The sequence below is a fragment of the Bombus vancouverensis genome, chromosome 7 (assembly GCF_051014615.1).
Source record: "Bombus vancouverensis nearcticus chromosome 7, iyBomVanc1_principal, whole genome shotgun sequence".
NCBI classification, from domain to species: Eukaryota; Metazoa; Arthropoda; class Insecta; order Hymenoptera; family Apidae; genus Bombus; species Bombus vancouverensis.
Window position 1 is genome coordinate 16,256,684 of NC_134917.1, and position 23,263 is coordinate 16,279,946.

The window sequence follows — 23,263 nt, forward strand, 5'->3', positions numbered from 1 at the left end:
AAAAAATAATTTAAGGTCTATCAAAAGTTTATTACCCACACATTAATGCACGTGCGCATACCGTGATCACTGGATCAAAGTACATAGATAAGATTATGAGTGTGTAGAAAACAACACGGTAGTTCGAAATTTTTCAGAATAATTAATGATGTCCTCAGATTATACCGAATACGACAAGGTACTACTTAAAATAATTATTTTTTAAAAATAATTATTCAGATAGATATTATAACTTCAATATGTATAAGTTTAATACTTTTATTATTTTACAGGAACATCCACGAATTTTAATTCCTGAACTATGTAAACAATTTTATGATCTAGGATGGGTAACTGGTACTGGTGGAGGAATATCTATTAAACACAAGTAAATAATATTGTCTTCTTATATTATATATTAAAGTTAATATGTTAATATAAAATAATAATTATATTTATAGAGACAAAATTTATATTGCCCCATCCGGTGTTCAGAAAGAACGCATTTGTCCGGATGAAATGTTTGTACAAGATATTAGTGGAAATGATTTAGAACTGCCACCAGTAGAGAAAAAGTTGAAGAAATCTCAATGCACTCCGTTATTTATGTGTGCATATATAAGGAGAAATGCTGGAGCTGTAATTCATACCCATTCAAAATTTGCTGTAATGGTGACATTACATTGGCCTGGGAAAGAATTTCGTGTTACCCATCTTGAGATGATAAAGGGTATAAAATGATAATTATATTATTACATGTATTTGTAATTATAATATATATGTATATACTCTTTCGTTTATTTATGAAAATATATCGATATTATATAATGTAGGCATAAGGAATCAAAAATTGGGAAAAGCATATCGTTACGACGAAGAATTAGTGGTACCCATAATAGAAAATACTCCGTTTGAAGAGGACTTAAAAGATGAATTGGAAAAAACTATCATTGCCTATCCAGAAACTTGTGCTGTATTAGTAAGAAGACATGGTGTTTATGTTTGGGGAGATACATGGCAACAAGCAAAAACTATGTGTGTATTAATTTAATACTAATATTATTAATGCGTTAAATATATCTTTTGTTTTCATCTATTATATGTCTTTCTCTATTTAGGACGGAATGTTATGATTACCTATTTGACATAGCTCTACAAATGAAACTAAGTGGATTAGATCCAGCTGCAGTTCCAAAAGATTATGTACATAATAATAAGGAATAAAATTGTAAATTAATAACAATATTTTTATTCATTACTTTTACAGGATAATAAATTAATATTTTTATATATTTTTCAGAAACCATGATATACAGATATATATATATATATATGCCTACTATAGTATTAATATCTTAAACTTTTGTACATCTTTAAGTATCCAAATCAAATGGTTGAAAATCTCTTCTAATTCGTTTTGCTAACTCAATTTCTTCCTCTTGACCCAATTGACAATCTTTCCAATCAACTCGATCATCAAGATCTAATATTCTGTCTGAAGCTAATACCTCCCTACCAAACTGAAGTGGAAAGTCTTTCTTTATCCTATGATATAACTTTTGTCTATCTGGCAACTCTGCATAAAAATATAGAACACCTGGTTGTGCAATTTGCTGTAAATCAGTGTGTGGAGGTAATTCCAATATTTTAAAATTATTACATTGTGCCATCTCCTAAAACAAAAGTATTATTAATATCTACTAATCATAGCATATAATATCTACATTTTTACAACATCTAAGCAATCATAATAAAAGTGCTTACCTCAAATGCTTCTTTCAGAGCTGCTGCTTGATTTTTATGAATAGGTACAGCTTGTAATTGACAATGAGATGTTTTGAAGTTACGTTCAAAGAAAACAGGTACTTTGTCCAAAGTTGCATAATAATTGGTTATAGCGTCTTTATATTGTTCAATTTCATCTTTTACTTCTTTTGGTAGAATAGAAAGACTTTGATGATGTGTTATTGGTAGAATTAAGAGATGATTCTCAACCAATCCACCTCTAGCAAGTGCAACATATACCTCTATCCCAACTGATATTACTAAATGCTTAGAAACTTCAGGACTGGATAAGCAAAACCAGCACTTTGTTTGATCAAATTCTCGTTTTACTTTTTTATTAATGCCACCGTAAGATTTGGATCTTTTAGTAGTTTCTTGAGATTCCATATCATAAAAATATTGTGTATGCTTTGGTTGTTCTGATTTTTGTAGAGATGGTTCACTTAATAGCATCGATTTGGGATATGGAATATTTGTTTCATCTGTAGTTTTCATAATTAGCTCGGATAAACGCGTCCGGTCAACAGGAGTCAGATTCAATGCATATAACCATTTCCTTTTTTGACTGTTCACTACAGGAGCAAGTGCTATAAATCTCGTTGCAATTTCAGTATTTCCTTCTTGTAGACTTTGATTCCTATACGGAGGTCTTTCGTAATATATGCCTTCTAACGCTGATACATGATATCTTGGTTTTACTTGGGCAGTCAACCATGCAATTAATTTTGAACCCTGATATTTCAAGTTTGGTTTATTAGGATCTAAATTTGTAATATAAGCAGGCCAGGGTGAAGTCATTAATATATCAATTCCACGAAAACTAGGTTGACCTTTTAAACAAGCTTGCTTAATTGACATTACATCATTTTCATCGAAGCAAGTAGGTTTTGTTTTCAACGAGTTATTTTCTGTACCGCTGATATAAGCTATTTTAAGTCCAGAACTAGCAGTATATAATCCACGTTTTCCAAGATAAGTAAGATTTTGACAAATTTCACAACCATCAACATCTGGATAATTAACTAAATCAACTTCCTCGTTAGCGCCAATAATATAAGTTGGAACTGGTATACTTTTCATGCCACTTTTATAGTCTTCAAGCTCCGCGTTGTCTTCGCCAAAAAAATTTCCCACGCATAACAAAAAGTCGAAAGGTCCGCTTTTCTTATTGATAGCATCAATTTTGTTGAATAAAAATTTAAAATGTCCTTCTACATCTCCACACAGTAATACCTTTTGCTTTTCAGTCATGTTTAATAACATAACCTAAATTTCAGTAAGTAAATATATACACAATAAATATTGGTTAGAAATAGTATTAAAAATTCATGAATTTAACAATTAAAATAGCTTTCTATTACTATTATTATTATTTCAACATTTTCAATTGTATAAAACTAACACTTTCCATGACTAATGTTTTACCGCGTTTTTAACGGAAATAATTAAATAACTGCATACCAAACATCTCAATTTGTTACTATAAGATTACTAGTTCAATGTAGTAAATTAAAGTCCCTATTATAATATTCTGATACTATATGATAGTACCAGACTAAGCGAGAATAAACATCGTGTTTTATCCACTTGGAAAAAGATAGAGATCCTTTTATATTTCCTATAATTAAGAGAGATACTAGAAAGCATAACTATTTAAATTACCACATTTATATGTTAATAAATAATTGCCTATGGTAGTAGAGTCGGTAGTGATGGAAATGATAAAGATGGTAAAGGACATTAAAGAAATCGTTCATTCTTTGCAAAGTACATACTTTTCTACAGTCGATATATCCACTTACATTGTTTACACTGATTTGATGCCAAACTACATCGTAAAACAATATCGTTGATACGTACATAATGTCATTCAGTAATACTTGTTGATATTTCCCAAACAATATTAAATATAGAAACAGACAATTACGTTACAAATTTGTCTTTTTAGATCATTATTTAACGTATACATCACTTACATCACTTACTTGTACATAAGAACACAAAATATAAAATCATAAAAATTTTCTGCGTACTCATAAATTAACCTTTATTCTATATTTTAAAACGATAGTTATCTATAAAAGATCGAGGTTCTAACACCAAGATTAAGTCAAGTAAGAGAAAGTTTCCAACATTCAGTTACTAGGTAGATATGTACATACTTTGTTGTGAGTTTTCGTGCGATAGCATAGTAGTTTTAGGGCTACACTTGTTACGAATAGACCACCTTGTATCCTCAACATCTGGAAACGATTTCCACGTCGTAAAATTTTATTGCCTACCTGCTAACCGTGCGCAACTTTGCATCTATCAAAAATATGACCGTAAAGAAAGTTTCCAAGGACGGTATTTCTAATTTAAAGCAAACAATTTCAATCTTGACGGATGCACAAAGAATCGAACGATAATCTTATATAACCTAAAAATCTATTGTGGCAAATAATTAACTTTAAGTCATAAAATTATTATCTTTAGAAAAATTTATGCAAAGATCTTTGATGGCCTCTGGAATTTATTTAAAATATGTTTGACCGCGAACAATAGAGAGAAACCGGAAGAATTTATATGGAGAACAGCGGAAACTTACCCCTGCGCTCGCTGGTAGCGAAAAGAAGTGTAAATAAATACACACCTTTACACAAACCAGCGAACACAGCCGCACTTATATATATATATATATATATAAGACATTCGTATAACCTAGCCAGTTGCTGCGGCGAACAGGAATAATAAAAAGAGAAACACAAGAGGAAAGGACCGTTGACAAAGAGAGGCGGCAACGGAAGCAACGCTGGAGACATATTATACATATGAAACAGAACGAGAAGAAGCGAACGGATACGGTTGGTATGTACGTCTGTGCTAGTAAAATTATGGTGGGGATAGTTACTTACATAGAGTCGACACTAGGCGTGGCATGTGGTACCACCCAACCGACCAATCAGAACGGGAGGCGTTATCTAGACGTATAACAATGCTTGGTGTAATACATAGTTCAGTGGTTCTCAACCACCCTCTATTCAACTTTCTGACTGCAAAACGCCGATACAATCCGTAAAAATCTCATATTTTTCAATGTGAACGTACGATCGATCGAATGAAAGCTAGAAATATAATTATTCACGATTAATACCAATCATTTCCGAATAGAAATCTACGCGAACAACGTCGTATAATTGTTGCGTTATCCCGATGAAAGCCTTTATCAGGTCACGATGGGATGAAACTGGGGCTTAAGTACCGCCTACGTTAGAAATCATTGCCACAAGCGCAACTCGTGAGGTTATGCGGCTGCGTTGGTACGACGAAAGCTTTTGCAGAATCCAGAACGATAGAGGGAGTCGGAGAAACAAAGAGAAAGAGAGAGACGACGAGAGTGAGACGAAAAGAGGGATAGAAAGGGAGGCGCGAACAGAGAGAGAAAGATGGAAGAAAGGGTAGCAAGTTGGAGGAACGCTGGTCCACGGTACGGTGGGGAGTCCAGCGTGCACCGTGCATCCAGTTGTATACCTAAATGCGTACGGCACTGTTTTAATAGTACACACGCGTAGTCACGGCCCAATGAATTGATCCCGCGAGGTGCATCCCCCGGATAAAAAAGATGTCGCGCCATCTTTGAGGGCACTCCCGCTTCCAGAGGGCTAGCGCGCGCATTTTCGATCGTCGACCGTCAGCCAGCACATACGTACATTTTTCTCAAAGCGAGCGCGCGTGTTTAAAACAAGTTTCGACTTAAAAGAGAAATGAAGAAATTTCTAAATTGTCATTTTAAACCGTTTATTAAAATTGCCACTGAATTAAATTAGGACCAAATACGTTAAGAACGACGAAAAGATACCTAGAATTTAATTACTGATAAAATCATAACTTAAACATATCGAAATATATAACATGTAATGTTCCAACTATTAAATATTTATAGTTCTCGCGTTATTCCAACACGTAAGTGCTATACACGATGGCCGTTATTTGAGATCGATTAATACATATGTAACAAGTATCGTTAAAGAGTGACACGTCCTCGATGCGTTACAATCGGAAGCCAGGGTTTCCAGTTGCGTTCATCGAAGTTCCGTCGGATGATGTGCGTGAGAGCAAGTGAAAAGTAATTTTTCTCAAGACTTAAGAATCGAACGAACCTGATACGAGGAACGTTAAGTGCGTAAGACTGTGAAATATCTATCCATTTTGTAACAGTATACGTGGAAAAATATTTTTACCAACATTTTATAAGAACTTTGCTCTTGAACGTTCGTAAGATGGGACGGTTAACAATGGTGTAAAGTAACGATCGAAAGCAACGATGTAATCGGTAGAATTAGTTGATACGTAAAGAGATTAACAATAATATTCGATGGAATTCCGCGAACGACCGAAGTGCGTCAAGTGCCGACGGCTTGATCAAAGTGTTCGCTCTTTGAGACGTCCCCGCTGCCAAAATCACTTTCGCACCGAGGGTGACTAATTGACTCTTTCCCCGGTGAAACACCGGTGAGAGTATGGGTTTATTCGAAGGTAAGTAACATTGTCGGATTTACTACACTGTCGTATTTGATTTGATAAATAATCGTAAGGTAAGTACGAGATATAATTTATAAATATCGTAAAAGAGAGAAATATGTATGTTTGTTTGCAACTTGCAATACTTTGGAATCGAACGAAATCCAGATTTAAACGCGAGTTCGATACGGAAATGAAAATTTTCAAATTGAAAGTCAAATTCGAGGTTTCTCAAGTTCGATCTGAAAATTCAAACGATTTTACAAGATCTCAAACTTTTTCCCCCGATGGATTTGGACGTACAAACGATTCTCTTCCGATACTTTGATAAGCATCTCTCAAAGGACGAACGTGCGAAAAAGGTTTGAGGAATTGGCGAAAAGGCAGTAGCAAGAATCAAATCGTAAAATAACAGTCGCGTCGATCGTTTCCGATCTTGATCAAAACGTAACGATTTACACGCGTACAGGTGTAATTTGACTCCGTAGTTCGGATGCTGGCAAATTGTTCGTCTATATCCGTCGAACGTATCCCAATACATATTACGTTACGGTACCCGCATGTCTCACGAGAGATTCAAAAATCAATATTACACCCCTTTCTCGATAGCTTCCTTGAGAAACTAGGATTTCCATAATCGTCGATCCATCGTGACAAAAGCGACCGTCGTCGAAGCATCTTTCTATATCGGTCCAATGTATTTCCATTTTCTCGAACGAGACGTTCATCGTATTATATAATAATTCTAAACGTATCTAATTAAATTATGACGAGACTATTTACTGTTACCGTTATTACGGTGCTTTATCGTCTAAAAAGTGGGGAAAATCGGACTAGCGTTGTTTTCGTTACGAATTGCATAATTCTTCTATTCCAAGTAGAAATTGCAGGAATTAAAAACCCTTGGAGCAGTTTCACCGTGCTTGTTCTCTATCGATGAATCGAGAACGCGATACGCACGCGATAAATTAACGCGTAACAGGCGCGCGTGTCAGTTTTCACGCTTGTTCGACGTTCGTTCTAATCACTTAAGTGCCTCGTTTCGAAAACATTTGCCGGAGGAAAGGGAAAGGGGTGGAAATCGAGTTCTCGAAGATACCTCAAGACGGATGAACCCAGCACCCTATTTCAAGATAACCAGTGCGTGTCATAGGTGCAACGAAACGCGTCACCGTTTTCGGCGCGTCTAAACGCTGCTAAAGTAAATAGGAACGCGTGTTACGTGCCGTTACGACAAGGGGCGTGTCGTTTCCTAGAGTCATTTGTAAGGAAAATGTCCGGTTCTCGAACGTGATCCTTTTCCGTGTCCTGCTCGGTACCCTTCCGTGGCTCACGAAACAGAGAAAACTTATGCGTCCGCGCAGCTGTCGCGTAAATCTTGCTGCAGAACCCGTCGCTGCACTTTTTTCTCCTTCTTTTTCCTCCTCCAAACATCGACTGCGTATTTTCAAAATTCTTTTTTTTTCTTTTTTTCGAACTATGTGTCATTCATAATACGTAGATCTGTATTTGTATTACAGCGAAACACTTTAGGAGTCGCATTTTTTTTTTTTTTTTATTTTTCATCACACGGTTGTTTTAGAATAGATTCTGAAACTTGAACCGGTTCGGTTGATCCAAATAAGAGAAAGAGCGAGAGATCGTTATTAGAGATATTTCGATGTTTGTTTCTTTTTTTATTTTGTTTAAATTATTTCAGGATACACGACGAAGGCGTTATTCGTACGAGTTTCTGAGAATCTTTATCGGAAAAATAATAAAGGATCAAGTTAGATATAGAACGGATTGTTTATTTGCTGCTGGCAGAGACGCACTTCTCGCTAGAACGACGTCTTAAATGTAGATCGTCGATTAACGCTGTTACATACTTTGAAATTGAAACGTTTTCAGCAACTAATAATAGTAAGATTGTAAAGTCCGCACGAGTGTACAGCATGCAACATCCTGGCACGTGCGTAAACATCACTTAGGTAATTCCGACTCTCAGCTTCGCGACACAATAGTCCCGGAATAATCACATTTTGCAAATTCAAATTCGTAGAAATTTAAAAATGGCAATGGCAACAATGGCAACTTCTGTTCGACGACTTTCTTCGTTGTTACCAACGATAAAGAAACGTTCAGTTTCTATTTCTCCTGCAACCTTTCGATTTACTTGATGCAACGGTTCTAAAATTAGACTCGCGCCAAAAATTTATTTAGTCTGTCGCGTTCCCGTCCCTGCTATCGGAAACAAATCAAATTTGTCGACGTCGTTAAATCACGGCTTGGCCGTTCAACGCCCGAGACCGAGAGAGCAAATATACAGAGGCCCATAAAATCGCGTTCCTACACGAATCACCCCCGTGCACGGGTTGCCCGACGTCACAGCGTTGTCGACGAATTTTTATGCCTCCTACTTTTTCCTTCCTTTTCTCTCTGCGCTCTCTATTTCCAAAGAAAAACTTCTTCGTTAATGACTACGCGTATCGTAGACGTCATTTACATTCGAGTTCTCGTGCTTCGTGATACAAAGCTATTCTCTGTTCCATTCCCTTTCAAGCGTCATATCGTCCATGGTAACTCGATCGACAGATTTTACGAGCCTCGGAACAAAAATTTTATTTTATTTTATTACGTTGGTAATTATCAATCACTCGAATTTTAACTCTACTGCTTCCAGCCTGTCGTATTTTTTCTATCATTGGATATCTTTTTACGTTTGAACAAAATCAAAAAGGAACGGAGTCTCGTTTCAATTTTATGTCAAAGACTTTCCTAAAACATTAGAGATTCGTTTTTCGGTTAGAACGAGTCGAGACACGAAGAATTCGAGAATTGTAACAGAATTAACGATTAGGAAGTCGTTTCCTCGTATTTGTCTCGATTTCCTCGTTGTTTGAAGAGGAAACGAAGGCGTGAACATAAGAAAAGTGATCGCGATCATTTTCCGGAGGGATCTCGCTTAGGATCAGAGAAACCGCAAAACGGTCCAGCTGTTACATGTTCGTTTTAGCGGGCGGATAGGTGAAAACGACTTAAGCGTTTCGACATGTGTAGAAACACGACATCCGATACTTCCCTGAGACCTCCTACCGCGGTCGGTGCTTGTCCGATCAAGATTTACGACGTTGCATCCTCTAAATGGCACGAGATCGCCGGTACAAGCATTATCGCGTTCGTTTATAGCGCAACAAGTAAATAAATTTCACGCGACTAGTCGAGAACCACCGTTCATCCGTATTTTTCCATCTCTTCTACTCGTGCAATTATTCGTCTCGTAATTGTACCTTTTAACAGATTTTATTCGCTTGTCTCTCTTTTTTTCATTTTTACCGTTCATAGCGATTGTTTCATAGTAGCGAAGTGGAAATACGTTCGATACAATCGTACAATGAATTTACGACGATCGATGACTACCAGAAAAAATAATCGCTACGAATGATCGCGATTGTTCGAGCGAAATATTGTAAGGAAAAAAAAGAAACACGCGAAATGAAGAAAAAATTTGTTTCCTCGACAAACGGAATATAAATAATGCGATTGACAGTCTTTGACACATAAAGGGGTGACGTAGTCCTCGGCAACATCGTTTTTCCTTGAGATACTAAGTGACGAGGATATAAAGGAAGAGGGGATAGAGAGAGAGAGAGAGAGAGAGAGAGAGAGAGAGAGAGAGAGAGAGATAGCTTCCTTTACGTGAAATCTGTAACCATTCTCGTGCATGTAATTCCCACATGACTAAAATGGGGCCCCCGTGGTGGGGAGATATGTAACATCGGGATCCTGAGTCAAGCTCGAAGTTTAGTTTTGCTTACGACGACTTTAAGTTCCGCCGTCTCTTGTCCTCTGACCCGACTCATCGAATCGAAGAAATGATACTGAATCGTTATTATCCTCGGGAAAGTTTCGTGCTTCTCTTTGTCAGTACGATCGATGTGCTACGTATCATTGGCATTTGAGTAAGTGGGCATTTGGATAATCTGAATACAATATGAAGAGTGAGTATTTATCCTAACTCTAAATCGATTTTGCAATTGTATCTTCGTACTAGGTGCATAACGTTCGTCAAAGTTATTACTGCACCGCAGATCTCGTGTATTCGTGGAAGATTCGAAGATGCACAGAATGCACACGATACGAAATATTGCGGAAAAATATTAAAACGATTGTCTACCTAAAGTTCCATTCTTCTGACTTACATAAAAATACAAATTTTCACAAATATCCACGGTATCTGTAGTATCGTTCATAGAAGTAATGATCGCGTTTTATCGAGATTCGATTGGTTTTCGTTTCTTTTTTTTTCCCCCGCAAAGAAACTTTTGCCGACGAAAGGAAGCGATTCGCAGGCAATTTTTCTCTTTTCCTGCCAACAGTCGCGGTTCTTCCGCCTCTCGAGCTACGACTTCCAATAATCCTGCTAAATTGCTAGGCCGTTCGGTCGAAGTTCGTCCGTGTATCGGGTTGGCTTAGTGAAACGGGAGAGAAATCGTTAAATAAAAGCGGCCACGGATCTGAGGGCCGAGGGAACGTGGCGAATAGTAAAAAAAGAGCAACGTGTGTCGCGGGTCGTCACGGCAGGCAACCCCCATCGTGGCTTATGGCGTACGACCACGTGAGATTCGAGAATTTCGTCAGGCTCTGCGTTGCCTTTTGTCATCGACTGGGTCCTGGGCCCAGTTCTTAATTCGCAACGGCGACAACGCCGACATTACGACCAGCTAAATTAACTTTACGTTATTTCTCTTCCATTCCTTATTGATAAAGAAAACAGATAGAAATAATTCTTTTTACACGTTATACATTATTTTTGACGATTTAAATAGATACCCTCGTTCTTTCAGGATTTTTGCATTAAGATTTTTTTTACTTTTTACTCCGCGATTCCTTTTGTCCAGAGTTCTAATATACCGATGACTCAATCGTTAAAAAATGTTATCAATTATACCACGACAAAGAGCGAAGAATTTCTCCGCGTCGTTTTCTCTATTCGACCATCCTCTGTACGCGAAAAATGCTTCATGTAGAAGAAACTAGAGTTTAATGATTTCACGGTGATCGTTGATAACCTTCGAGATAGTTCTCGATGTACCGTAGCTGTCCCGTTGTCGTTGCACTCACATGCATATTTTTATTGCGCGTGTAGTTGATGCTTATGATATATGCAAGTCTGATTATGGTACAAGATGCCTCGTCAGCATAACAGACATCCTTGTTATCGTAGCGGCGTCCAAGGTTACACCGTTGGTACTTAACCGAACACCGATTTGTTCTTCCTCCCACGTTTATTTCTCGTCCTTTTCGTTTCTACGTGTTTTGATCGACACGCCGCTTCCCACGCGCGAATGTCTGCTTGCATCCCAGCTTCGTCGATTAATTCCATCAGCCGATAAATATCTGTATCGCGCGATTAAATAACCTTTTTTCGGTCACGCGCGCGCGGTGGAGAATTTGTGGCGCCTCGTCCGTCGATCCTACCGACGATATTTTGCAATCGTTACATGTATTATGTATAAATAAACGCGTAAAGCCCGGTTTTAAACGCGGAATAAATTAAACGCGCGATTAATCGTCCGATGAAATGAGTCTCTTTTTTATATTTCGCTGAGTCGTCGATTTTCACACGTGTGATTCGTGGTTCTCCGTGGCAGCGATTTTTCATAGCAGAATATAAGGCAAACCGTGGTTCAGCAGAAGACCAACTCGCTTTCTTTGACTGCCTTCTCTTCTCTATAGCAAAGGCGTCACGGACCGCGAGACGAGTCGTGGCGTTTACAGCCGAATCGAATGGCAAAAGCAACGAAACACGGACCCGAGGAACTGCTGCTTCGTCGGAACCGATTGCCTGTGTGTTCCATCTTACATTTCGTTACAAAACAAAGCATTCGTCTCCTCAAAATACACAGAAAGTCTGTTACTAAAATTCGTCAACCCAGAAAGAAAAGCAAAGAGAAGGATAATGAAATGAAAAATACCGATTGGCGGGGCTGCGCCAGTAAACAGACAGTTTCGCTTCCAAGTAATCAAATTCGTAGTCAGACGATATTCGTACCAATGAACTTTCGCACCTTTCATTTAACTTAACGATTGAAACGTTGCACCGTGTCTTCTTATTGCTGCGAGACTCTCGATTCTGATCGAAAAAGAGGGAAGAATGAATAGAACTCATCGATCGATGTTATTCGCAAGCACGATCGTGCGATAGTCAACCAACGATAGTAAAGAAAGTACGTAGTAACTTCGAATGTCGTTCCAAACATTATATACCGCATGATACTCTCGAAGGTGTACCAGGAAACGAACAAATTCGCTAGTCAATTGTTATACTTTCTCTGAAAGTGGCCTCGTGGATTCGCAGAAACACTGCAAATATACGACCCGTTTTCCTTTGACGCGCACCACCTCCGAGCGCTGATGTATACCTCGGGGTGAGAGTGCAAAAACGAGGAGGTGATAATAAGCCGTAAAGACTGTGAGACGCATCAGGAATGCGTGAAGCGTTTATTCCCTTTAGGTTTACGAACGGCTGGATGTCGAGCACAGTCCAATCATCAAAGTGGCAATATTTCAACGAAATTATTGCGTTGCAAGATGTCACTGATACTTGCAGCGTTTTTTCTCTCCCTCTCTGTCTTTTTCTTTTTTTTCTTTTTTTTAAGGTACACGACGAGGATTCATTTCATTGAAACGTAGCACTAAATTCTTCGAAGGGACGGATACTTGTAAAATTTGAATCGTTTATCCATATATCCCATATAACTCGTTACGTATAATTAATAAACGCGAGTGTAACGAACATTTTTCGATATTCATGTTCATATCTTTTAGAACAGAAGAACGAAAGACGAAGAGTGTGTCGCTAGTGATTTATCTAAGACTGTCTAGGGTCTAGACGCTGCTTTACAAATATTTGTAGTAAACACTGATCTCCTCGACTTCTTCTTCTTTGATTTGTGTACTCAATTTATATCGTTCTCTATATCATAATTCTTCCGCGCGTCAGGGTGAAAATCGGGGATTTCAACGGACCGCGGAAATCGTTGGTGTTGTCCTTTCCCTTCCTTTGATTTAGACGTGACACGCTGTAGTTTATTCGGCATTTCTTCAAACGCTTCTATGATCGAATCCTTCCAATTGTTAAGTATTTATAACATATCATCGTATTCAAAATATAATCAATATAGTTGAGATACAAAAAGGAAAGCGTTGAAAGAATTTTCAACGAGGGTTCGAAGTAAAACGAAATTTCGGTATTTTAACTGGAAGAAAATGGGAAACGCGAGAATTATCTATGAAAATCGTGACGTCAATGAAACAGCGAGGAAGTCGGATTGCTTGGCCGCGAGCCAAAGTGTAGAATAATAGTGTATGTTAATCTTGGCGCTAGGGATCGTATCGTTTTAAACAACATCCTATTTAACGACCCCTCTCACGATCTTCAAGAACTTTAGAAATTATTCCTTTAATTAAGGTCGCGTGAAAGTGTCTTGAGAATTTTTGCAAGCTAACACGCCTTCTCTCTCTCTCGCGCGCGTATCTTTCGTATTATGAAATTGAAATGCGTCGGTGAAGTTTTGACAGAAAGACGTAAGATGAAGTTGTAACCGAATACGGTAAATTTCCATAGATTTCCTCGGCGAGCAAAACCGTCAGGCGTAATTGGAGAATATTTTTCCTTGCATACGCTCGTCGCAACGATGCGTCCTATGCAAGCGACGTATGTAGGATGTTATACTTTGTAGAGTGTGGCGTCATTCAACGCAGTGTACGTGTCCAAGTGGAAAACACTGGCGACACCAATTATCCATTTTTGCACGGAATTATCGCCGTCGACCGAGATAACGGTGACCATGCTCGCGTCGCGTACAAATCGTTTACAAAGAGAAGATACTCGAAAAACACCATCGAACTTGGAATTCCGCGATGGCCTTGCTCGTTATCGCCGCGTGAAACACCTCTCAGATCAAAATAGTACATGAACACCACCGATGCATCGACAGCAGTCGCCCTTTTACCTCTAACAAGTTTCTACCACGTTTATTATGTCGAAGAAACAATCTTTCTCTATTAAAAGCATAATTTTAATCGTTGCGCTGAATATTTTCCGGCCACGTTTAAAGCTATACAACAAATTACTCACTTTCTCTCGAGTATCGTAAATTAGTTCGCGTTTGCTTCCACTGTCTGAGATAACAATCGTTAATGTACGTATAGGGACGACTGGTTGCTGTCGGTGTGATTCCTAGCGGTTCGTGATCGGTACCGGGGATGACATAGTGTACGTTGGGTGGCCATTTTAGAGGCATGCCTGGACGATCAGTCACACTTAACGTCAGGACTGAAGTGACTTAGTTTAGGGCTGTTTAAGGGCGGGCTGTTCGCGGATGAAAAGCTTGGGGGCCTCGCCCATTCGAGACCGTCGGGGTGCGAGTCTCTCTCTCTTTCTCCGATGTAGTTCCATCGTTTCTACCCTCCCCATCTTCTCAACGAGGTACCAACTAACAACGTGAATGAGAGGGCGACTTCTCTACTAGCCAGCCTTTCTCCTCTGTATGTTCATCCCTCATTCCGCCGCGTCTTTTTCTCCGAAAGCACTCCGAGAACTATATCGTCGTTGCGACTAAGGTACGTACGCACACGATCTCGTGGAAACGTTTCGCTTCTGTGCACGCACACGTCGTTGTTCGGTGGTTTACGCGGGTAGTTACGTACGAGGGAGGCTTTCTGACGCGCGCGACGTTTCCTCTTCGTCCCGAAGGGTTGTTACGTATTTCTTTTTTCCCTCGTCCACGAGGGAGCAGATTGTCGTTACTCTAATTGTTGCTCGTACGTGTCATTGTCAGTCGGATAAAATATCCCCGTTTTGCTTCACCCTACAATTAGCGATCCACGGAGACAATAGCCGAAACTTTCTAAATTCCTATCTGAAAGAGCGCTTTGTCGAGGCGCGCGATGTATTTCCGGGAGCACGACAGTTCCGAAAGAGTTCCGAGAAAGTAGAACAAATTCGGCAACCGTCTACAACTTCCATCTACCGCATGCGACAACTTAACGATACGATCGTTGCCTGGCACGAGTTTACAGGCCTATACACTTACCTCTCACGTTTCAGCATCGCGACTCTGGCGTCTAAACAAGGTGTCGAATTCGTGGGTGGCCGGTGCTGCTGATCCATCAGCCCTTTTAACACTTTTAACATCCTTAACCTAGGAATACTCCAAAATTCGTTTATCTTTTATTGGCTCATCCTGTCGCCAGTTAACTCGAAGCAGTGTCATCAATCACAACACTGTGGATCGCGCTTTCGCTTTCATTCTGCGTACACGCATACGCATAAAACGGCTACAAAACGTATTTGCACACATCCTTATCCTCTAACGAGGTATTTTTCATCAGGTTCTATACTTTGTGTGTTCGCAGTATCAAATTTTCCCAGACGCATAAAGGTACTACCGACTGATACGCGATTCGATATACCCGAATCTAATTAATTAGCACGTGGATGCTATAACGAATACGATAGTTTCGTAGCTACCTCAGCTGTCTTTGTCTTCACACGCAGAAGATATCGGTTTCCGACAAAGGATTACCTACATACACTGACACTGTATCGTCACTGGCATTGGCATAGTATTTGAGATAACCAGCGAAAGAATCGCGCAGAAATCTCATAAACCTGCGAAGCTTCCTTTCGAACTCTTCCAAAAGAAAGAACAGAAGCGAACTGTGAATTCTCTGCTCCGTCGTTACCTAGCACGAATGCAACGAATGCACACGCTTCATAGCGAGAAATTGGTAGCATGTTTCTTTTAAATAAACGCTCGGCCAACGCAATGAGATCAGCCAGCTTGTCGCTCGCTGTGTATCAACGTTGGCTGAAAGACGTAGAGAAATCCGAGGTGCACGATTCGAGGAGTAAGCGTGGAACGGGGGAGGAAAGGTGTAAGATTACCGTCTTTATACGTTTCTCGACTGGCTGTTGTTTGTTGGGTTCACGAACAACATTGTAAGTAAATGGAGTAAGTAGTGGAGACCGTGGGGTTATGCTGGACGGGGCCACGTGTTGTACCGTCTACGTATCAAACGGTGGCTACGTAAGAACGCAGATATGTCAGCCAGCGAAGCGTAGACCGGTCCTCGTGATTCTACGTGGTCAGCAAAATGGAAAAGAAACATGGCTCGTAGCGCAATTTAAACGAGCCGCGGTTCCAAGTAGCGAAGACTCCACGTGGAAGGAGTTCATGCAACTCAAGCAGAAGGTACTTTGATCGTTAGAACACGTGTTGGTGCTTCAGATAGGAAGAGAAAAGATATCACAAAGAAATCGAATGGCTATTTAGTTTGCTTCGGTTAGAAACGTCAAGTTCATGCGATTACAAGGGGTATTTAAACAATTCTACGATGATGCGAATGACGTGATGTATAGTTAAGTTAAAAGGTTCGTGGATTGAGTTGTTTGGTTATCAGTCGATGTTCAGGCATTTCCGAGAAATGTAAACGTTGAAAAATATACCGGACGCGTCTGAAGGGAAGAAACGCATCTAGAAAATATCCAGAGTAGGATATTTATCATAACTCGACATATTCGTTACATATAAATTCATATTCTTACGAACATGACTAGAGAAATACCGTTCGTGACGAACGCTTGTTTTACACGGTATGATACTTTGGATATTTTATATATCTTTACATGCCATGTACATTCTTGATTGCTTATTGATCCTTTAAAAGCGCTTAAATATTTCCTGCGAACGTATAAACATTCTCAGTCTATTTGTAAAAAATAGAAATCTATTTAGATTGAATTTATCTAGTCGTATTTGTGATAACATAAAGTTACGCAAATATTCGCAGCTTCCTTTGTTGCATATTTAGGCGCGCATTCGCAGATTCATCGTCGTACAACGACCAGCCTACGAACTTTTTGACCGAATCGGTATAATCGAACGATGTTCGCTAGATTCGCGACAATCTCGTTAATTCCGATATTTGACCAAAATGTCCGATAAGGCGTAGACGAGATAAATTGTGCAGCTTGTACGTCTTCGGAGCGATATCAGAGAGGAAACAGGCGTCGTTCGAGAACCGAGGATTAATATCGAGTGTACCCTATAGTTTTTGAGCAAATATGCAAGATCCGTGCGCGCGTGGGAATAGTGACAAAGATAATATTTGTTGAGATTTACACGCGTGCCGTGTCGACGTTATTTTCGTATCCGTAATACCGCCGTGTCTTCCATGATCGAGCACACACGAGCCGTGTGTGCAAGCGAGAAAATGGCACGGTTGTTCGCGCGCCGCAAATACGCGCTCTATGAAAGTGTCGGAATGCGTGCATCCCTCAATGAGAATAAATTGTGTCCGATTATTCCGTCAATTCCGAGTTTGCACCGATGGATGCGACAGAAACGTAACACCGGATGTTGCCATTCGGTGAATGCGCATCCCACGCGTAAATTTTACGCGTTTTCCCTTGAACATTTTCTGAAATGTTTCGGTAAATACAACGACAACCGAATATCAAATATTCCAAACGTTTCGTAGAAAATATTCGATGATAAAATTACACGGAACGCTTTTAATACAGGAAGAAGATACGAATTTCGGATTCGGATATTTTCATCCGACGGAGGTGGTGTGTCCTTGGAGGAAGAAAATGGAATCTTCGAGATGTAAGGCTAAGGATAAAGTGGACTTGTCATATGGCGCCAAGAAGAATCACATTGGGGTGAAACGTGGCCAATTGTGTTCGTCCTTTTAATGGAATAGGTCCATACTCGCTATCGTTCGTATCGTACCTATGGTTAACGTAAATATCGTGGTTTATGCTCGAACACGCTGTATGCTAATATTTAATTTAAGCTACGATCGAGTTACATCACCGTACGGTCCTTTCAAACAGGGCAATGAAATTCAATCGCGACGAACTTGGCCTTTACGTTAATTTTTCTTACGCGTTAGCATAAATTCTTCGGAAGAATATTCAAAATGATTGTACAATTTTTACTATTTTCATGACGATCGCACTTTCATCCGATATTAAAGAATTTCTATATAAAATACCGTATCCTTAATGGTTCCTCTTCTATTCTTACAATCGTGAATTGAAGCGATGTTTTGTTATAATTATTTTCCATCCTCACTTCTTACTTACTTTCGTCGATCGTTCTTTTCGGATTTACTACATTGAAACCTGTTCAGTGCCCAAAAATGAGCAAAAATCTCCGGAAATAGGAGTTCAAATTCGTCCCACCAACAAATCAAGTCCTGTCTACCTAGACCTAGACCAACCACGTCGACCAGTCAACCTTATTTCGGACTGTTAAAATGCGCAAGCACACTCTCGGTCCGTTGTGTCGTGGGATCGGTGAATGGATTTTCTGTCGTGACCAAAGGGGGATGATGAATCGCGCATGTACCAGCCCCCTTGTCTTTTTGTCCAACACGAGGGCGTTCTTAGGACGTAGCAGAATGTACAGCGGGGGTGTAACAGCCAGAAAAAAGAGCGCAGGGGATGGTTATGCGTTGTATCCGACAACGAGAATGTAGGTGAGCCGATGTTAAGCCGTTGCGGAGTTGCAGGCTCGCGCACCCTCCACAATGCATTGAGACGGTCACGAACGACAAGAATTGTGTTGCCTGTGCCCCCCGCTTGTATACGACTTTTCTACGTGTACCACCGTAATCGTTCGACGATGGTAATTCACGGTTTGACCTAGTATCGCACTGCTGGATACGCTCCAAAACGAAACCGAATCGATTTGTCGAGTTTACCAAGGGTTTGCTCAAAGGACCGACGAATTCATTAATTCTAATGGTCGACCATGTTCCATTGAGGTGTCACGATTCAGACATTCTTGTTTCCTCAGATCCTACGCCGTGATATTTCTTTGAAAATTCCAAGTGATTCCCGATTTTGGGAAACGTTTGCTCGTAAAGACGTTTGGGAAGATAATAGACTCGGCATCGGATGAATCGGAGATTTTGGAATTCGTAAGTACGAGGGGAGAGAAAGATATTCAGATTTTCAAAACGTTGGAGAAAGCGTGTTCGTAAACGATATCGCGGATCGATCAGGGGAGGGAATATCGCTGCTGTCTTGTTTTGTCAAAGAGCGTTCGAAATTCGTTTGTTTAAAAACGACACGGGTTACGAAACACGGAAGAGAATGCGTACGTGTGTTTGGTTTCGTTCCTTTAACGATGTTGCTTGTTCGTAAATATTTTACGAATTCTTCGTGCAAGTACGCCTGATTTTAATCGACGCGACTGTTCCTTTCCTTATTGATATATAACGTGTTCAACGAATGACAACAGTTTAGAAATTTTCTAGGCACTCCATCGTAAATTGTAATCCATAAGTAGAGGAAACTTTAAATTGAACACCGTATTCGACCGTCGCTGAATAGGAATATTATTACATATATGTATGTATTAGTCCATGTCACTGCGCCACGCCAGAAAAATTACTGAAAATCCTCAATGCGAGAATTGATTGTAATTTCAACAAATAAATAAAAAAAAAAAAAAAATGTATGTATTAAATATCATTATATGCATTGAAAGATTGTACGTATATCACGTAAATATATTACTGGACTATTTATCGCGTACATCGATCGTATCTTTTGTACAACGAAATATTTTTCTTGTCCTGCCCGGACAAAATTTCTGCTAACCACTTCATAAATATAAAAAATAAGATATCCAAGAAAAATATTTCTCTCCGTAAAACGAACGTCCTAAAGTCACTTTATCCTTGAAAAAATCAATATTTATGAATCGATGACCTCGAATGACACGTTTCCCCGGATAGTCCTGACCAAGCTGAGGTGCAGCTACGAGTTGCAACTAAGTGTAGCTAAAGCGTACCGCGGGTATCCATTGGTATGACGGTTCGCAAATAAACTACCAGCAACCGTTGTAGTCTCGTCTTAGTCCTGGAAAGGTGCGAGGATGACGACAGAAGGCGAGGAAGAAGCACATGTTTCGTATTAGATGTTTTCTACCTGTCGACCCGAGCCAAGGCGTATAGAAAGTATTTAACAGAGAATACCAAAGTAAGCTTGCGAGGCTAACGCCAGGAGACGAGAAACGTGTTTCCCTAAGGTCGTGGACATTGTGTTCCGGTAACGGCAGGTTCTTTCTTTTATGCGAAACATTTTGGCGACACATGTTTCCCATTTCGAAATGCACTTTGCTCTTGGCAAAAAGGTGCACAGCAAGGTGATTATATAGCCCAGTCATAAAACGAGGTTCTAACCTGTCACAGTCTTCTTGTGGTTTTTGCCCCGGAAGAATTCGCACACGCGACGAGATCGTCGCGTCTCAAACTTCGTCATCGGGCTGCGAAATCTTTCCGAACATCGTTTCAGAAAATTCTATTCTCGCTATTATTCGTTTCGACGCTGAGTCAACCGACAAACGATTCGTTCCTCTTACGCAACTGTATTGTACATTTTATCGCAAAATTTCCATCGTTTTTATACAAAATGCTGCAACGCAGTTCCGACGAAATTAGAAAGTGTCTACTCTAATAATCTCTCGTATAATTATCGTATAAAATACAGGTGGTTGCACGTCCTTAAAAGAACGAACAGACAGGTAATAAATTCTGTTCGGCAATCGGAACGGTAGTTCCGACGATTACCCTTGTAATATTTCAATAGCTCGAACTTCCGACAGTTTTTTCTTCAGATTGACGAGTAATTGTGGGTAAAGTCGAGGCCAGCTACGGGTGTCTCGCAGCGGGAACCCCGATAATGGAACAGTACAACCACCAGCGATCGTCTTTGCTTTCGATTTTGTCACCCGTCACCTCGATATATATGACGGTCCAGCGCGGACCACTTGGGCTTTCTCCGACAATCTCTGCTGTTTTTCTCTCATTCGCCCTTCCGTTCCTTTCTCTTTCCCCTCTGTAGCTAGTCTACTCTCCTCTCGTTTCATCTTTCTATCTCGTCTCTGTCGCCTACAACGGAGAACCCAGACAGAGAAGTTTTCACGTGCGTGTACAGAGGGGTCTTTCGGCTGACCCTGCTCCAAGGGTGGAGCTTAAAATAAGGGTGGTACCTCACGGCTTACCTACCCCATCGAGAAACAGCATCGGGGATGAGATGAAAGCGAAGGAACAGCAGTAGGAGGAGAAATATGCCGACGGAGGGAAAGAGAAAAAGACGAAAGGCGACACGAGGTTTCCACAACTTTGTACGCTAGTCGTAATTTCAGTGCAAAGGACGTCAGTCGTGGTGCGTGTATCTCTTGTCGAGATTCATTCCATATGCATTTTCAAGGTCGTGATAGGAATCAAAATTTTCAAATTTCAGAGGACTTTCCCTCCGTTTTATCTCTGAATCTTTCTTTATTTTTATTTTCGTTCGGAGGAAGCGTATTAATGCGCATTAACGCGTATTAATGCGCATTAATGCGTATTAATGCGTATTAATGATTATATATATGTGTATATATGTGTGTATATGTGTGTGCGCACAAGTGTGTATGCGATTGAAAGAAAATGTTGGAACAAATTCGATGATATAGCCGAGAGTTCCGTGAAAATCGTCCGTGTCGTCCAGGACACGTGGTCAACTCGATGTTACGAGGAGCACGCGGAATCTTTCAAGTGTCCAAGTGTCACGAACGAATTCCTATGTAAGTGTTAATGTTAGAGAGTAAACGTATTTGATCGAGTTGCGCGCGTATAACGCGAACGTAGAAGATGGCGTCCACTGGCGAGTTTCATGGTCGTCGTGTTGTTTTAAAGAGCGATCCTTATGTCGATAGTTGGAGACGGAAAGAATCTCAGAAAGATATCGAAGTTTGTTCCAAAACATGTCAGTTTGAAAATCCTCGTCGATCTACTTTCTCTCGAAATAACTCTTTCAACGTTTGTTCGAGCTAGTTGGCGATCGTTGTGATCCTTTCGTTTGTGAAAAAAGAAAAAATTGAATTTGTTTTATCGATTTCTTTCGATAATCGAATCATTCCCAGACGTATCTACTCGTCGTTAATTTTTCAGTGCGTCGTAGCGTCGTACTTGCTAGTTCCAATTATTGTTCTTAAGCTCGGTTCATTCAGGCTCTTTAAACTTACATACACGTTCATGAACCTATTCGTTCCACAATCACGACAAAGAAGAAAACTTTACGATGTTCTTTGTACCTATAGGGAATGAATGTTTTTTAACCGTTGATTCTAAGAATACAGGGACAAGTACAACCGATTCATTTCTACGCTGTTATGCGTGTTAACTCCTCTGTGGTACTTCTAGGTACTACGTTAATACGTACCTCTAGTCTCGTCGAGTCCCCGCATTCTTTATTTTCCTTTCTCTCCGTCGTTTTACGAGTGAAACTAATTAAAACCGAGAATATCCGAATTCGTTTCGTCGAGTTTTCTCGCTAGATACAAAACGCTTTTACTCTACTACTAAACTACTTTTACACATTTCTTCGTCGTATTACTCTTTGTAGGAATCTTTCTTACGAAATAATCACCGAGAAATAATCGAAGAACGAAGATTCTCTTCGTAGAAATAAATGCGCAAGAAAGATACGAGGCTGTGTTCGGTGAAATTTTCCGTAGTCGGCGTATATTCTTATACACTTTACAAGCAAGATGTTGAGATCGAGTCGCGGAATTGGTGACTGAAACGACGGAGCAGGAAAAAAATGCATTATTCAAGCAAATTTCCATTCGTGAGAAGTCTCGGTAGATGGGTAGCTACGTCGTTAGATTGCTCTCTTGCCGGCGTTTTAATGACGGTTTGCTCCCTTTGCTTTCGGTTCTCATAACGAGCAGCTTCGGCGTCGTTATGGCATTCGGTACTGTATCGTTGTTCGACGACGTCGATCGTGATATTAGCAACGTTACGTCCGTGAACTCTATCCTACAGTATCGCCATTTCTTTTTCATTCTCGCGTATTGTTTACGTACGTTACCTTTTCTTCTAATTTTATAACTCTTGGCTTAATGCATTCCTTCGTTTCTTTCTTTCTCATCGCTTACTTAAATTT

The 23,263-nt window shown here is 39.9% G+C and overlaps 3 protein-coding genes across 4 annotated transcripts in view; 2 read left to right on the forward strand and 1 right to left on the reverse strand.

Annotated features, from left to right (window-relative positions):
- The first annotated feature begins 38 nt into the window (after window positions 1–38).
- On the forward strand, window positions 39–1,370 carry LOC117166629 (putative methylthioribulose-1-phosphate dehydratase). Of its 2 annotated transcripts, XM_076619718.1 has the most exons (6): window positions 39–178; window positions 273–367; window positions 441–709; window positions 813–1,014; window positions 1,098–1,207; window positions 1,280–1,370. In XM_076619718.1, the coding sequence occupies exons 1-5, from the start codon at window positions 146–148 to the stop codon at window positions 1,201–1,203; spliced, it is 705 nt and encodes a 234-aa protein (XP_076475833.1). In that variant the 5' UTR covers window positions 39–145; the 3' UTR covers window positions 1,204–1,207; window positions 1,280–1,370. The 2 variants fall into 2 exon arrangements, with proteins under 2 accessions (XP_076475833.1, XP_033206663.1); XM_033350772.2 differs by lacking the exon at window positions 1,280–1,370 and having other exon boundaries at window positions 1,098–1,271.
- LOC117166623 (CWF19-like protein 1) lies at window positions 1,206–4,007 on the reverse strand. The gene is made up of 3 exons (XM_033350758.2): window positions 3,927–4,007; window positions 1,744–3,030; window positions 1,206–1,652 (listed from the first exon to the last, which is right to left on the reverse strand). The coding sequence occupies exons 1-3, from the start codon at window positions 4,005–4,007 to the stop codon at window positions 1,353–1,355; spliced, it is 1,668 nt and encodes a 555-aa protein (XP_033206649.2). The 3' UTR covers window positions 1,206–1,352.
- A 1,099-nt stretch (window positions 4,008–5,106) lies between these two features.
- Window positions 5,107–23,263, forward strand: part of sim (bHLH transcription factor single-minded) — a 31,456-nt gene continuing 13,299 nt past the window's right edge. The window contains exon 1 of the mRNA XM_033350726.2: window positions 5,107–6,279. Within this exon, the coding sequence (XP_033206617.1) occupies window positions 6,264–6,279 (16 nt within the window). The 5' untranslated portion in view covers window positions 5,107–6,263. The remainder of the gene's footprint in view (window positions 6,280–23,263) is intronic.

Bases quoted from the DNA above. Each gene is read 5' to 3' on its own strand.
- LOC117166629 (XM_076619718.1), top strand. From the start codon at position 146: ATGATGTCCTCAGATTATACCGAATACGACAAG. The intron at 368-440 runs GTAAATAATATT...TTATATTTATAG, and splicing joins GGAATATCTATTAAACACAA to AGACAAAATTTATATTGCCC. The intron at 1,015-1,097 runs GTGTGTATTAAT...TTCTCTATTTAG, and splicing joins TGGCAACAAGCAAAAACTAT to GACGGAATGTTATGATTACC.
- LOC117166623 (XM_033350758.2), bottom strand. From the start codon at position 4,007: ATGTTGAGGATACAAGGTGGTCTATTCGTAACAAGTGTAGCCCTAAAA. The intron at 3,031-3,926 runs GTATGTACATAT...ACTGAAATTTAG, and splicing joins GCACGAAAACTCACAACAAA to GTTATGTTATTAAACATGAC. The intron at 1,653-1,743 runs GTAAGCACTTTT...CTTTTGTTTTAG, and splicing joins CTCTGAAAGAAGCATTTGAG to GAGATGGCACAATGTAATAA.